Source organism: Hippoglossus hippoglossus, chromosome 7 (genome assembly GCF_009819705.1).
Source record: "Hippoglossus hippoglossus isolate fHipHip1 chromosome 7, fHipHip1.pri, whole genome shotgun sequence".
NCBI classification, from domain to species: domain Eukaryota; kingdom Metazoa; phylum Chordata; class Actinopteri; order Pleuronectiformes; family Pleuronectidae; genus Hippoglossus; species Hippoglossus hippoglossus.
The window spans coordinates 3,459,493-3,473,590 of NC_047157.1; the positions used below are offsets into that span (position 1 = coordinate 3,459,493).

General features: G+C 44.1%; 1 protein-coding gene across 1 annotated transcript; it reads left to right on the forward strand.

The window, feature by feature from the left end:
* Positions 1-1,485: 1,485 nt before the first annotated feature.
* LOC117765413 (protein-L-isoaspartate O-methyltransferase domain-containing protein 2) lies at positions 1,486-11,656 on the forward strand. The gene is made up of 7 exons (XM_034592026.1): positions 1,486-1,645; positions 3,594-3,754; positions 3,935-4,085; positions 6,769-6,871; positions 6,960-7,131; positions 8,962-9,085; positions 9,204-11,656. Exons 2-7 carry the CDS (start codon positions 3,599-3,601, stop codon positions 9,722-9,724), a joined length of 1,227 nt encoding a protein of 408 aa, XP_034447917.1. The 5' UTR covers positions 1,486-1,645; positions 3,594-3,598; the 3' UTR covers positions 9,725-11,656.
* The last annotated feature ends 2,442 nt before the right edge of the window (positions 11,657-14,098 follow it).

Sequence of the window (14,098 nt, forward strand, 5' to 3'; positions counted from 1 at the left end):
TTCAGTAATGAAAGGCTGAAACACCCAATGACACAATGGCACACTACTGACGATGTGTCCTGTTCCCAGTTGTCCACAACCTAATTCAGGTCAAGATAACCCCACATAACTCTGAGAACCCCCACCTGTCATCATCAACCACTCTCATCAACATGGCAAATCTTGTGAAAAGTGCTCAGCAGCTATTGGCACAAGGTAAAGATTTCAACATCACTTTTAAATGTGAAGACAGGGTCGATATTAGGCCCCTGATTTCTAGTGTGCGGCCTACTGACCAAGAGAAGGCCTGTTTACCACTGAGGCGCTTGGACACCATTAAGGTCTTTAGAGTTTCTCAAGCTACTTAGAGCACACAGGCTGACGTTCAGAGTAAGCTCAAACAGATGGAGGACTCTGATTGGCTAGTAAAAACAACACCGTAAACACACACAAACATGACGAAATGATAAAATATTGTTGTTAATAAAGCTGTTCACATGTGCCCGTGTCTGTTTAGTGCGAACATGTGGTCCGTCGTTTGTGAAAACCTGGTCACACCAGCAGCAGCTTGAAAAGTGCTGCGCGTCTATTTTTGGTATTACGGTACAGGTGCATCGCGCGGAAGGAAAGGCTGAAAACAAAGGTTGAAAGTTTAATGTCATTTATTATAAACATTGAGTTTGACAATTATAATGAAATGTAATATTTTACGTATGTTTTTCTCAGAAAATTAAATCGAAGTCATCTCAACTTCATTATAACATTCATAACTTGCTTTAATTCAATTATATATTTCTTTAAATGTGTAAGAGGTGACAAAGATTTTCACCTCACTCATGCTCATGGTGACCCTTACTGTCTGCATGTGAACTTTCAGAGGATTTAACAGTAGAGAAATTGAGAACATTACTGAAAAGTCTTGTTATTAAGGCATTCATAACTTACTCTAAGCTAAACCCTTTTAAATAGTATTTATTCAAAATAAATCATTAATAGGTCACCTAAGGAAAGGTCTTATTTCTTACAATTTACAATTGTAAGAATGCCAAGTTATGAATGCCATACTGAAAACTGAGCTTATTTTACATTTGATTATCTAAACATGTCTACAGTAAAATCTTCTGAAACTTGACATATACACAGGGGGGTCATCATGAACAAGAGTGAGGTAAAACTTCTTTGTCCCCTCTTAATAATTTAAAAAAATAATATTTAATAGAAGCTATTTATGAATTCCATAATGAAAATTGTGTGTTTCTTGTCTTCAGCGCCAAGCACCCGTACCGTAATACTACAAATAGACGCGCGTGGTGTGATCAGGTTTTGGCAAATGACGTGACCGCGGTGTCCTTCTGAAGCCACGTCGAGCTCCAACCAATCATCGGGTTTGTTGCTAAAACCTCATCTGCACGGTCAAAGAGGTGAGCCAATCAGAGGCAGCGTTGTGGGCGGGTCCTCGCGCACAGAACGTGGGCCACGCTCCCTCCTCCTGACCGTTATCTGTGCGTCCTTTGCGCGTGACGTCAGAGCGTCAGCTGGCCGAGTGTTTACATCCAGCAGTTGTGTTTGTGACGGACCCTCCTCTTGCTCCTCTTCCTCCTGTGTGCACCAGCAGCAGCTGAGAGGAGAAGCAGCGCAGACAGACAACACCTCCTCCTCTCCTCAGGTAGGACTGCGGCTCGCTGCGGGGCCGTAGGAGAAGCCGCGGGTTCGCTCGTTTTTAACAGCGACGCAACTCCGCCGTCTCCATTTCTCCTCTCGCCAGCGTCGAGGACAATGCGGTAGTTACCGACGGCGTTGACCTTGCCGCGGTGTGCCAGTGGGCGAGCGGGTGTACCGTGTTGTTTCTAGAGGCTCACAGAGCTCCGCAGTGTGTTTTGTGCTTGTTGTTCACACTGGATCACCTGCATGGCGCAGACCGCCGCGGCCGCAGCGCGGAGCGGGCTGTGGACGTGTGTGGTTAAACCATGACTGTATATGAAGAGGGTTGCACTGATGCACAGCTCCACGCGGACTCCACTTAGCGACCACGTCAGCGACAGAACAGACGTGGAAACCTCGTGAAACCATAAATGAACTGCAAAGCTCTGATCTTAGTGTTTACAGGAAGTGTGTTCCCTAGTAAACCTCTCAGTTTGTCACAGAGCCACTCACAGCGCCCCCTGCAGGCATCCTGTGCTAATACTATCCTAAAGAAGCAGCAGGGGGCTCATGCTGGATTTATTTCCTCCTGGAAATGAGCACATCTTAAATCCCATTAAGATGCCCATATTCACAAATATAATATATACCTTCGACCAGAGTGAGGACATAAAAAAAGAAACCTCAGAGAGCTCAGGTGAGGGATCCCTCAGGACGGACAGAGGTGCAATAGATGTCACGTGTAGCAGAGCACATCAACACAATAACAATATTTACAACATTCATGAGAAAAAAATGTGTCGAACATAAATTGAGAGGTGTATCAATGTTTGAAGTATCTATACACAAGGAAAACCGAGATGAAGGGAGCAGCAATGACAATTGTAATATAGAAGTATTGCCAATAGTTATATCTAAGCAGTCTAGATTTAATCATAATTCACAATCAGCGACCTACGATAGCACAAAGACTCCAGGGAGAAGGTCAAGTCAGTAACTAAGATCTGCTCCAAAACAGACATGAACTAGCTCTAACTGTTCGCTCTATCAAAAAGAAAACTTTTAAGACAACTCAAACATAGAGAGGGTGTTTGCCTCCTGAACTGAAACTGGGGGATGATTCCACAGGAGAGGAGCTTGATGGCTAAAGGCTCTTGCTCCTACTCTACTTTTAGAGACTTTAGGGACAACACGTACGCCTGAATTCTGGGAGTGCGGTGCTCCAGTGACATGCTACTTCAACTCATCCAAGTGCCTTCAAAGGCAGCAGGAGGTCCAGACATTTAAATGCTCATAGAGCTTTGTTCTTTTACAGCCCCATGGCTGTGGCCAGCATTTGGCCGCCCTGGGATCTCTGTCTGTGGTGTTGCTTTTGACACGCCTCTGAACCACAGCTACAGCAGCAGTCATACCTGCAGCTTTGCTCTGCCACCAAAAGCCTTCTTTAGGCCTCCAGATTTGGCTGAACCGGTGCACACAGTGAGCCTTGTGCCGTTAATAATGTCAATCTCAACCACTTCATGGTGTTTGTCTAATCAGAAATGTATGTGCATTTTAAGTTATTGTTATGTAGTTCTTTATGAATATGTTAAAGGTTAAAGGAGACATGTGGAAATTTGAAGAGTGCAACAAATGAATGTTTTCAGTATTGAACTGAATAGTGAATAGTGAAGTCTTGAAGTGAAAAAAGCAGATTACAATTTAATTGTGTTCGTGCCCAGGGTGATGTCTTCATACTGATCAAAACCTTTAGGTGTTTCATTTTCTGAGAAAAAGCTCTGAAAAGGATGTGAACAGTCTTCGGATTTACGTGCTGTACAGTAACATCTGCTTCTCACAACGTGTGTGAGTGTGTGAGTTTGTGAGTGGGTGAGTGTGTGAGTGAGTGTGACAACATTTTGTGTTCCCTGGTTCCTGTGCGGGTTGCAGAATGGTCGTCACTGTGGGATAGTAAACCTTCTCTTTGTCTTCAGTCAGGATGGGTGGAGCTGTGAGTGCCGGCGAGGACAACGATGACCTGATTGACAACCTGAAGGAGGCTTATTACATCCGCTCCGACCTGGTGGAGCGAGCTTTTCGAGCCATCGACCGGGCGGACTATTACCTGGAAGAATACCGGGACAACGCTTACAAGGTGAGCAAATTTGAAAAGAAACCACCACACACACGGCCCTCTGGTTTGTGGTAAAACTCTGGTTTTGTTATTCGTCACTGGTTATTCATGATGTTTTTAAAGGGAACAGCTGTGGTGAGTTTTGATTGGCTGTAAGATGTTATCGGTGTTAATGGAAGCATATACTATTGTGCTGGTTAGGACTTGGCATGGCGCCATGGAAACATCCACTTGTCGGCTCCGTGTATCTACTCTGAGGTGATGGAGGCTCTGGATCTGCACCCCGGCCTCTCCTTCCTCAACCTGGGCAGTGGGACTGGCTACCTCAGCACCATGGTTGGCCTCATTCTGGGTATGTTCAGTATCCTTTATTTCAACTTCATTCATTTACAGGGTTTTTTATAGCTTGACAAAGTGGACCCCCCCCCCACCCCCACCCTCTCAGAGCTTAAGTTTTGGTGTAAGTAAATAGGAAGTATGATGGTGATATCAGGGAGTTGGCTGTGGGTTATCTATGCTAACATTCAGTCAAGCTGGCACCATTGAAAGTATGTGGAGTTATTAACGGACACGGCTGCTGCTGCTGCTTGTTAAATCTTGTGCAGTGTCACTGGCCCCCTGCACAACTGGTATTAACATGTGGTTTTTGTGATCTGATCACAAGTGGACAGCTCTCAGGGCTTTCGTTCACACCTGGCATTAAAATGTGGTCCCACATGTGTCTCGTGATCGGATCTCAGATTGGATCTCACTTCACCTTTTCACGAAGACCAAGTTACGTTGTTTTTACCCAGTCTGAGTACAAATGTGTGTGTGTGCGTGCGTGCGTGCGTGCTCTTGTACAGCTATCTTTGTGAAGACCAGTTTGAGTCTACTACCTACGGCGTGAGGACATTTTGGGAAAGGGAGGACCTTTTGGCCAGTCCTCACTTTGTGACCTGCCTTTAATGGACTATTTGGGGGTTAAGACATTTGGGTTAGGGTTAGAATTAAAGCTGTCCACTTGAGATCACATCACAAAAACCACATGTTAATACCAGGTGTGTACAGGGTCTCTGTCTCATGTCTCTGCCGTCACAGTTTAAAAAGCTAGGTCTAGTGTGTAACTGAAGGTTACAGGTATACACTGGTGCACTGAGCATTGGGCACTATTTTTCAATTTTCCAATATAATTCCAGTTGATTTGCCAATAGTAATATTTTTGCCAATAATGAGGCTGAACCTGCAAGTTAGTTCTGCAGTCAGCTAGAGTTCTCCACAGCCACGGTCCACATGACATCTCGTAAACTCTACCTCCACGTCACCTTCCAGCATTAGAGTCTGAGAGCCCATTCAGACCTGGTATTAACATCTGTCCTGAGTGATCCAATCACAAGTGGACAGTACATGTGTGAACGCATCTGAATGCGTCCTGAGATCCGATCCCTCGGTCGCTTGGAGTTGGTCTGGGCCACGTGGCCACGTTCTCGTGAGGTCTCGACCTTAGTGAATGAGTGAAGAAGTTCCTTGAGATAATGTATGTTGTGATTTTGTGCTATACAAATGAAATTGAATTGAATTCTTACAGCTGTGTAAACACAAATGCATCCTGGGCCACATATGAAGGTCCGCCTACTCAGCTGCCGTCCTCTGACCTACTACAGTTCCACAATGAATCAAATGTATTTTTATGCTTCTCAGTCTCCAAACAGCGACAGACCATGTCCACAATTTCAGCACTGTCAACCGCATAATGATTCATATTTTCTTTCAAATGGGTAAAATTGTAGTCCATAGCAGAGCTGTACACAGCTCATTGATTAATTCAGCCCCTCCTGACTTTGCTCGTTCTCTTGCTTGCAGCAACACACACACAGACACAAACACAGTGACAATGGACACATCTGTAAACTCAAGCTAGGTAAAAACAACATTATTCAAATGACATACATGATTGTCTGCATATAGAGCAAGATCCAATCCCAAGTGGTCACAGGTGACACATTCAGGACATGTTATTTGCTAACATACAAATTTAGAGCTGTCCACTCGTGACTGGATCTCTCAGGATGTATGCCTCTCTTCGTTTGCTATTTCCACTATGTTGCATTAATGTAGTGTATGTGCTTTATTTTTTTATGTGAAATTGTCTTGAACCAGGACTGCCTGGAAGAAGAGATCTTGTATCTCACTGAGACCTTCGAGGCAAAATCAAGGATTCAAAAAATTATGATTATAGTAAAATATATTTCAAACTCCACTGGCACAGGCCAGCACACTGGCTGCATTTGTGTTTGTAGCAGACTGGCCTCAGCGTGCACGAGTACTTGAAATGATAGATGTCTGTAAAAAAAATTGTAAATCTGAAAAAGAAATTGTTGTACAATTTGATTAATATAAATAGAAGACAGACCTGGTATTACCATTCGTCCTGAGAGATCCCAAGTGGTCAGTGCTAAGTACAGGTTTGAATGCACCTAAATGCATCCTGGGCCACATATGAAGGACCAACTACTCAGATGATTTTCCTGACCTGCTTCAGTTTAAACCTCTATGGTTTAAACATATTGTTATGCTTATCAGTGTCCATACATTGATTTGTTTGTAGCCCCGACACAATTTCTTTCTTTACAGCTGCACACATTCATTCATATAACCTCTTGTGACGCCGCTTGCGCTCTTTCTCTCTCTCACACACACACACACACACACACACACACACACACACACACACACACACACACACACACACACACACACACACACACACACACACACACCAACATTGTCATCAGACACATTTGTAAACTCAAACTGAGTAAAAACAACATCATTTGGTCTTCATGAACACAACAGTAGTCTTTATTTGTCTATAGAGCGGGGAAGAGAGATCGGATCACAAATGGGCACAGGAGAACAGACAAACTTTAAGCTGACCACTTGTGATTCAGACCTTAAACAAAACTAAGAGCATAATCACTCATAACATACAAGCATGTCTTTGTGTCCATGTTAATGTGGTTAAAATAAAACTGTGGACTGTGTTGTGCCAACAGGACCCTTTGGGGTGAACCACGGCATCGAGCTGCACGCAGATGTGATCGAGTACGCTTACCAGAAGCTCGACTCCTTCATCAAAACCAGCGATAGCTTTGACAAGTAGGTCTCCGTATTTTTTTTTTTTTTCCCTTTTTTTTTTTTTACTGGTGTGTTTAGTGTTTTCCATTGTTCCTGTGTCTCTATTTAGGTTTGAGTTCTGTGAGCCGTCCTTTGTTGTGGGCAACTGTCTGGAGATTCCTCCAGAGAGCCGTCAGTATGACAGGGTGTACTGCGGTGCTGGGGTGCAGAAGGAGCACGAGGATTACATGAAGAACCTGCTAAAGTTGGGGGGCATCCTGGTGATGCCTCTTGAGGAAAAGGTTGGTGTACCCCTCTCCCCGCAGCAGATTGTTAACATGTGTGTCAAAGTGATAACTGCTTAAAGTCCCCCTTGAATTTAATCAAGCTGCAGCAAATTTCACACTCCGGAGCAGGACCGGCAACACTTCTGCAGCTCTTGGCGTAAAATAATTATTCCGCTCCTCTATTTGCAACGTACCATACCAGCAACTGTCTTGTTGCGTTGTACTGCGGAGGTAGTTTTTACCGTAACCGACGGTGGTTCATCATCCTTACTAACACTCTCGGGATCAGTGTTGTGCCAGTTCACACTTAAAATAAACTAGTTCATGTTCATAGTTCATTTAAAATAAATTTGAACTATGTATCCAGCACGATACAAACCAACCTTCTGATCCTGAAGCAGCAGTGGACCAGAGAGAAACTCTGTATTTTCACTTTGTTCGTCAACTAAGTCACTTACCGGCTGCTTCCCGTTAACGCTCCCCTGATCTCACTGTGGGTGTCGCTCTGAGCGAGTAAGTGGGGGCGGCGCCCCGTGGGTCTGTGTGTGTGTGGTCTAGGAGGACACATGTTTTCTCTCACTCCTGGTATTTCACATGATGGCCTAGATGATGACAAAAAAAACTTTAGCGGCGTTCACTCAAGCGAGAGTGTTCACGTTCATCATTTGGAAATTGATTCGTTCAGTTCAGCGTTCACAAAAAATATGAACGCGTTCATGCACAACACTGCCCGGGATCAATATATTTTAACAATGAACCCCTCTGATTTTGGAATGCTTTCCAGATTAATTTTTTCTTCTCAAAGACATTCTCTGGACCTACTTATGAGTCTGAAATAAACTTAAATAATCTTAAATTGAATCGACCACTGGCTCTTTAGAGCTGGGGGTGGGAGGCGGTGAAAGAGTCGGCTGCAGGTGCAGCGTGATTGACTCCTCAGCAATTCAGCCAAAGTGCCGCCCTAGGCAATTGTCTAGTTCGCCTATATGGACGCGCATGAGCTGTCTCTCAACTCAGTGGCCGCATCCTTTATCGCCCGGTCGGGTTTCTTATTGCATCAGCAGCTTGTCCCGCCCTTACAGCCGTCGCCTAGCAACCGAACTACAGACAAAAAGTTGTTTGGTTGAGTACTAACATGTAAAACTTAATTATTTTTGACTTTTTCATCACGTTTCCTGCCACCATTACCTCTTACATTTTCGGGGAAATCAGTGAAAATGTTGAAAACACTCTATCTCTATACTCTAATGTTTAAGAAAGACAAATCTTGGATTCCCCCCCAACGATCCAGATCTGCAAAACAATGTATTGGGTTCTTCCCTGACCCATACCACATCCTTCCACCAAGTTTCGTTCCGTTCAGCTGTTTAACGTAAGCTGCATTCAGGATTGGGTCCAGGCTTTTTACTGTCTCGTGTGTGCCCCTCAGCACAGACCGTCAGTAGGCAATCACTCTGTTGGTTGGTGAATGTATTGTATATCTACTTCATTAGAGAAGTCTGTGAAGAGTGAACATTTCATAAAATCACACAATCTGTAGGACTGGCCTGAAAAGTAGTCGATGAATGTCTTCAAGATCAGAATCTTCAGATCGTCCACACCTATATTATTGTTATTTTCTCTTTGATATGTGTTTCTCTTTTTAATATGTTATTGGCTTTTATTGTTGTTATATTTTGTGGACCGCACTTAAAGTCTGTAAAACTTGTGGGACTGACGGACTTATTGGAGCACACACACTGATGATATGGACTCTAAATGCAAAGCAGTTTTTGAAGTCTGTGGAACAAATCAACTGAGAAAATAATTAAATTAAAAGGTTTCATCCTGTCGTATTTTCTGCAGTTGACCAAGATCACCCGTACGGGGGCGAACAGCTGGGAGACCAAGAAGATCATCTCTGTGTCCTTTGCTCCTCTGGTGCTGCCTAAACACAGCACAAATGGCAAACCCAAGACTGTCCCCCTGCGTGAGTCTCATTTCAAGCTTTATTTAAATTAAGACTACAGCTAATTATGAATATCATCATCTGTTATTCACTCCTGGTTTTTTTTTTTTCTGCTTTCTTCTGGTTCTCAACTTCGCAGCCAGGTATGAGGTACGGACGTTACAGGAGCTGGCTCGTATCTGCATCCGCCACACCCTCAGAGTGACCACAGATGGAGGAGACAACCAGTCACGTGGCCAGGGCTCCTCTTTCAGCGTGGGTCGGGGTCTGGCAGTGGCTGGACTCCATAAGTACGGCCCTCGCTTCAAGCGCCGACGCGTCCACCGGCGCCACTGCAACATCCAGGTGGTCACTCCCCTGGACAGCAACAACAACCAGGGAGGGAGAGTGGCAGACGAGGAGGAGGGGGCGGGGGAGAGGGAGGCAAGGCGGCAGGCGAGAGGGAGCAGGAGGGGGTTGAGAGGAGCGGTGGCGGAAGAAGAGGAGACGGTCGTGGAGGAAGACGAGGAGGAGGAAGAGGAGGAGCAGGAGGAGGAGGAGAAGGAGACCGGGGAGCTCCTGCGACCCCAGCCGGTCGTGAACATCCTTAGGGAGAGGATACTGGGCCTGCCACTGCCCGAGCCTCTGAAGATGTACCTGCTGTTCTACAGGGAGAAATGAGCCACAGATCTGGAGTCCAGAGAACAACCCAGCAGGAGCTGAAGCCTCTGTTACAGCCCCACCCCCGCCTGCACAAGGCAGGACAACATGCCCCCTACCCTACTGACACCTAGCCCCACTATGGGTCTCTCTCTCTTTCACCTGTCTCCATCATCCATTTTCTGTCCATGTTTCCGCTCTGCCTCCCGCTGTTCTTTACCTCGATTAGTACACCTTAAAGAGTCAGTTACTGTGTCCAGTGGAGGGGGAGGGGTGGGGGGGGATGCTATGCTACTCTGGGAATAGAAATGAAATAGGAAATAAGTACGTACATGGTTTTCTGAATTAGCTCTGCAGCTCTTTGTAACTCATTTAGTAATCAATCACTGCCTGACAGCAGCTCGACAGCCCACAGTAGCCTGAGTGTCCTCCGCTTATAAGAGGGGAAGTCAGTGGTGCTGAGGGGGAGCTCCATCATTGTCTACAGTATTGGAGCAGACATTGCTACAGAGTTCAAACGCTGCAGCAACAGACAGAAAGAGCAGCTGTCCCCCGAGCTGGATGTTGATTGTACAAGGTGTGTGGAAGCGGCTCTGTCCACAGGAGGAGGTGCTGTAATGTCACCTAATGGGTCTTGGTGTCATTTTTGAACAGAAAGATGTAGAGTAGTGTAAGGCTCAAGTTTTGTGGGCTAAGAAAATGTGCATTCAAAGTTTGGAGGATGTGAAAAGTGATTTTTCTCTTTTGACTTTATTGAAGCTGCAGCTCGTGACCACGATGGTGTGGCAGTTGTGATTATTTCCAGTGATTTCAAAAACAAAAAAGAGGGAGCTTTGCCTCGAGCCCTCTTCACTTAGATCGTCTGCTTTTCGAAGGCGTCGCTTCAAGCATTTCATGAGACCAGTTAACATAACAGAAGGTTGAGTTTTCCCTTTTTCTATGCACGTGTTTCATTGTACGGACGTCCAAATCCTTGCGTGTCCCACTGTTTTTCTCTACATCCCACTGTGTTCTCTTAAACGTAAGAGAATGACCACAAAAGATTGCTTACTCACTTATATTCCAATCTACATACAGTAAATAAACCAGCATGACAAGAACACATAATTGTTTTTGATGATGACAGTGTCCAAGTTTTCTCTCACTGTGCTCACCCATTTTTCTTTTTTTGTAAAATCTTGATTTTTGAATTTTTTGGACTTGAAGTGTCGTGTACATTTTGTAAATGTGTGTATGTTTTGTTCTGTGAAACGCGAAAAACATGAAGATACTTTGACAGATAGTACAAGTATCATTTAATTAATATTTTCTCTTGTAGTTTATAGTTCGATGGGGCATTATTCCTTTGTACCTTTTTGCTTTTGTACAAAAGTTTCCATTCCCTTCTGTGCCAAACTGAAGTTGCATGGACTAAATTCTTGAAGAGTGAATTCTTGAGGACACAGCAAAACAATAGGAAGTCCTTCATTTGAAGAGAGAAGCTGACAGTTTGTTGGTGTCTTATCATTTCTAAAAACTGCTCCACCACCACTCAAACCACCTGTCGATGTTCTTGCGAAGCATCAGATTTCTCCCATTTAAAAGTTTGTATGCGTGTTGAATAGCAGAGTGATCTTTGCACCCTGTTATCATTAACATGTGGATGTGACAGGAGGGATTTGAAATACATGCAGCTGTATATCGCTCAAATACCCAACATGGAATGGGAGGATTGAGTCCAGAAAACAGGCCTGAGAGTAACATCATGCTTCACTGCTGCTGGGGCGTGTATTTAAACCATTCCCTTTTCAACATTGGTACCATTAATGTTTGGTTGTTGTGCAGTTGTATTTCTTTGCTGAATGTAAACGATCATGATATTTTTTGCACTAAACAAGGTTTTGGTGCAAATGGCTTGTTTTTAAAACTGAGCTGTATGATTGAGCTGATAATAAACTCCATTATATAAAAGAACGTGTAGGTGGAAATGAACTCATGAGTTTAGTGAAGGCCCCAGCTGCTGTTTTCAGTATTGATCCATTCACACATATTGTCTCCTCTTGGTCTAACACAAGAAAATAAGCCTCAGAAGATTTATAAATGTGGGTGTGAAAATGAATGGTACTTAAGGAAACTATTGGAATCAGTACAATAGACCACTGGCAGATGTGACATGTGCATTATCATGAGGACGGAGCTGCTGCACGGTTGTGAGACTTCTCGTTGAGCGATGTGTAATGTTGCCAGCAAAGAACCAGATAAACAATTCACTTACACACCCACATTTATAACACAGGGCCCAGGTTGGAAAATACCAGACTTCCCCTTTAAGGCCTTTTTTGGTTTCCAGAGAGAATGTTCTAGGGCACTTAAGTCTCTCTCACTGGAAGGAAGAGTAATCAATAAGCCAGTCAAGATAAAACATGTGGTTTATGTGATTTGTGATCTGGACATCCGGAAGTGGACAGCTCTGAGTGCATGCGTTCATACCTGGAATTAAAATATGGCACCACATGCGTCTCATGATCAGATCTCACCTCCCAGCTCTGTTCAAACAAACATACACGTACGTCATATCTGTTCATGAAGAACAACCTATGTTGTTTTTACCCAGTCTGAGTACACAAGTGTGTCCAATATCACTGTGTGTGTGTGTGTTTGTGTGTGTGTTGGCAAGAGTGAGCGAGAGAGAGGTAGAGAGAGATGAGTCAGGAGAGTCTGCGCTGTGTAGAAATATTTGATTGACCACCTCAGAATGTGGTCTGGCGTGATCGGATCACTATCCGATCGGAGTGCTTTCCCACCTGTACTTAGGGCTGTCCACTTGTGATCGGATCGCAAAACCACACGTTAATACCGGGTGTGTGCGGGGTCACAGAGGTGAAGCAGAGGTTTCCTCGTGTCTGAAGTTGGGCCTGTGACCTGAGCATGGATCATCTGTCACCCATTAACCAGACGCTTCAGATTCAACAGGGGCAGTTTGCTGGACAGGAGGCAGCCCAACCAGTGCACACATCAATCAATAACACCGATGAATCATGGAAAAACTAAAACAGTGACATCACATCCGGTGATATAGCTTTTAAACAAGAAAACTCAGATGTTTGAAAGGACGATGTGTATCTCGATGTGTACCCCCAGTGTTGCCTTTGGGGGGACCAAAGACGGACAGTTGATAAACCTATAGTTTTGTTTTTAATAGGCAAAGGTTATGAGCCAAAATACACCAGCTGTGGAACATGATTTCGATTTCAAATGACAAGTTATTTTTCATCTTTTCCCCACAAAGAGAAAAAATAACTTGTGACAAATCTTCAACCATATGATGAAAACCAACCAAGCAGCTACATTGAAAGCTTTCCATGCAGATTAATGACACGGTAAACATAACATCAGGAAACATTAGCTGCTGTGCTAACATGCTGGAAAAGTCATTATTGTAACCAAATCTACAAACCTTATGGAATTCCATCAGCTGTCACAGACGTCTTCTACTCGTCTGGTTTCTTCTCTGTGTATTTATTAGCCGGATCAACATTTGGAGCCGGTACTGTCGAATCTACTACAGCCTTTTTGCTTGTGTGTTACTTATATATCGTCCCGCCTGCTGATGACGTAGAAAGTGGTGTTGTAGTTCCTGGGGAAGATTTCCTAGCCCTCCCCCTTGTGGCTTGGGTTGGAGGGGACACTTCATATCAATGGGTAGGGCCAAGAGAGAGGAATTGGGACAGGCCCTCTCTGTGCCTAAGGGAGGTGACCCTCACTTTATACAGGTGCCCATTCATTAAGGGAGCACCAGTAACCCCAACCTCACAGCAACACTTTTTTTCAAAATGAAAAACTGGTCACACCAGTTGAGAATTGTGCATCAGACTCACGATCTGTCATCTGCAAATTTAATGGCAAAATCTTGAAACAAAAGTCAATTTCAAATGACTAGAAATTCCATATTTTAATTATAAATGTAAACAAAAGCATGCAAATAAAAATTCATCAACTTTCTGATTTTCTTCCCCCACGTTACCCCTGACGTTATGTCAGATTAGCAGCAGTTCCGTTTACAGCAACACAGAAAATGTTGGGGTGATTTCTTTTTTGCTAACTACCTCCAGTCTACATCCTTAGTGTCTTTCAAACACCTCTGGGGAGAGTCCAGGGTCACAGGTCCCTGGTACTGATACTTTGGGGTCAGGGGCTTAAAGGTTTAGGGAACACATGTGTTAAGAAGTCAGGGAGCCAAATGTGTGTAATAAAATCCATGTTAACATTAGTTAAGAGCCTTTGGAAAAGAACATGTGGCTGAATACAATTAAAAGCTTTAATATTATGTTCAGGGGTTTTCCTTACAAAGGACACGAGGGCCATAGTTTGACCTCATTGTTAAGAAAGTCATCATCTAAGAAATACATACTGCCA

Coding starts and splice junctions, on each gene's coding strand:
- LOC117765413 (XM_034592026.1), top strand. CDS start 3,599: ATGGGTGGAGCTGTGAGTGCCGGCGAGGACAACGATGACCTGATTGAC. Junction 3,755..3,934: donor ACCGGGACAACGCTTACAAG/GTGAGCAAATTT, acceptor TGTGCTGGTTAG/GACTTGGCATGGCGCCATGG. Junction 6,872..6,959: donor ACCAGCGATAGCTTTGACAA/GTAGGTCTCCGT, acceptor GTCTCTATTTAG/GTTTGAGTTCTGTGAGCCGT.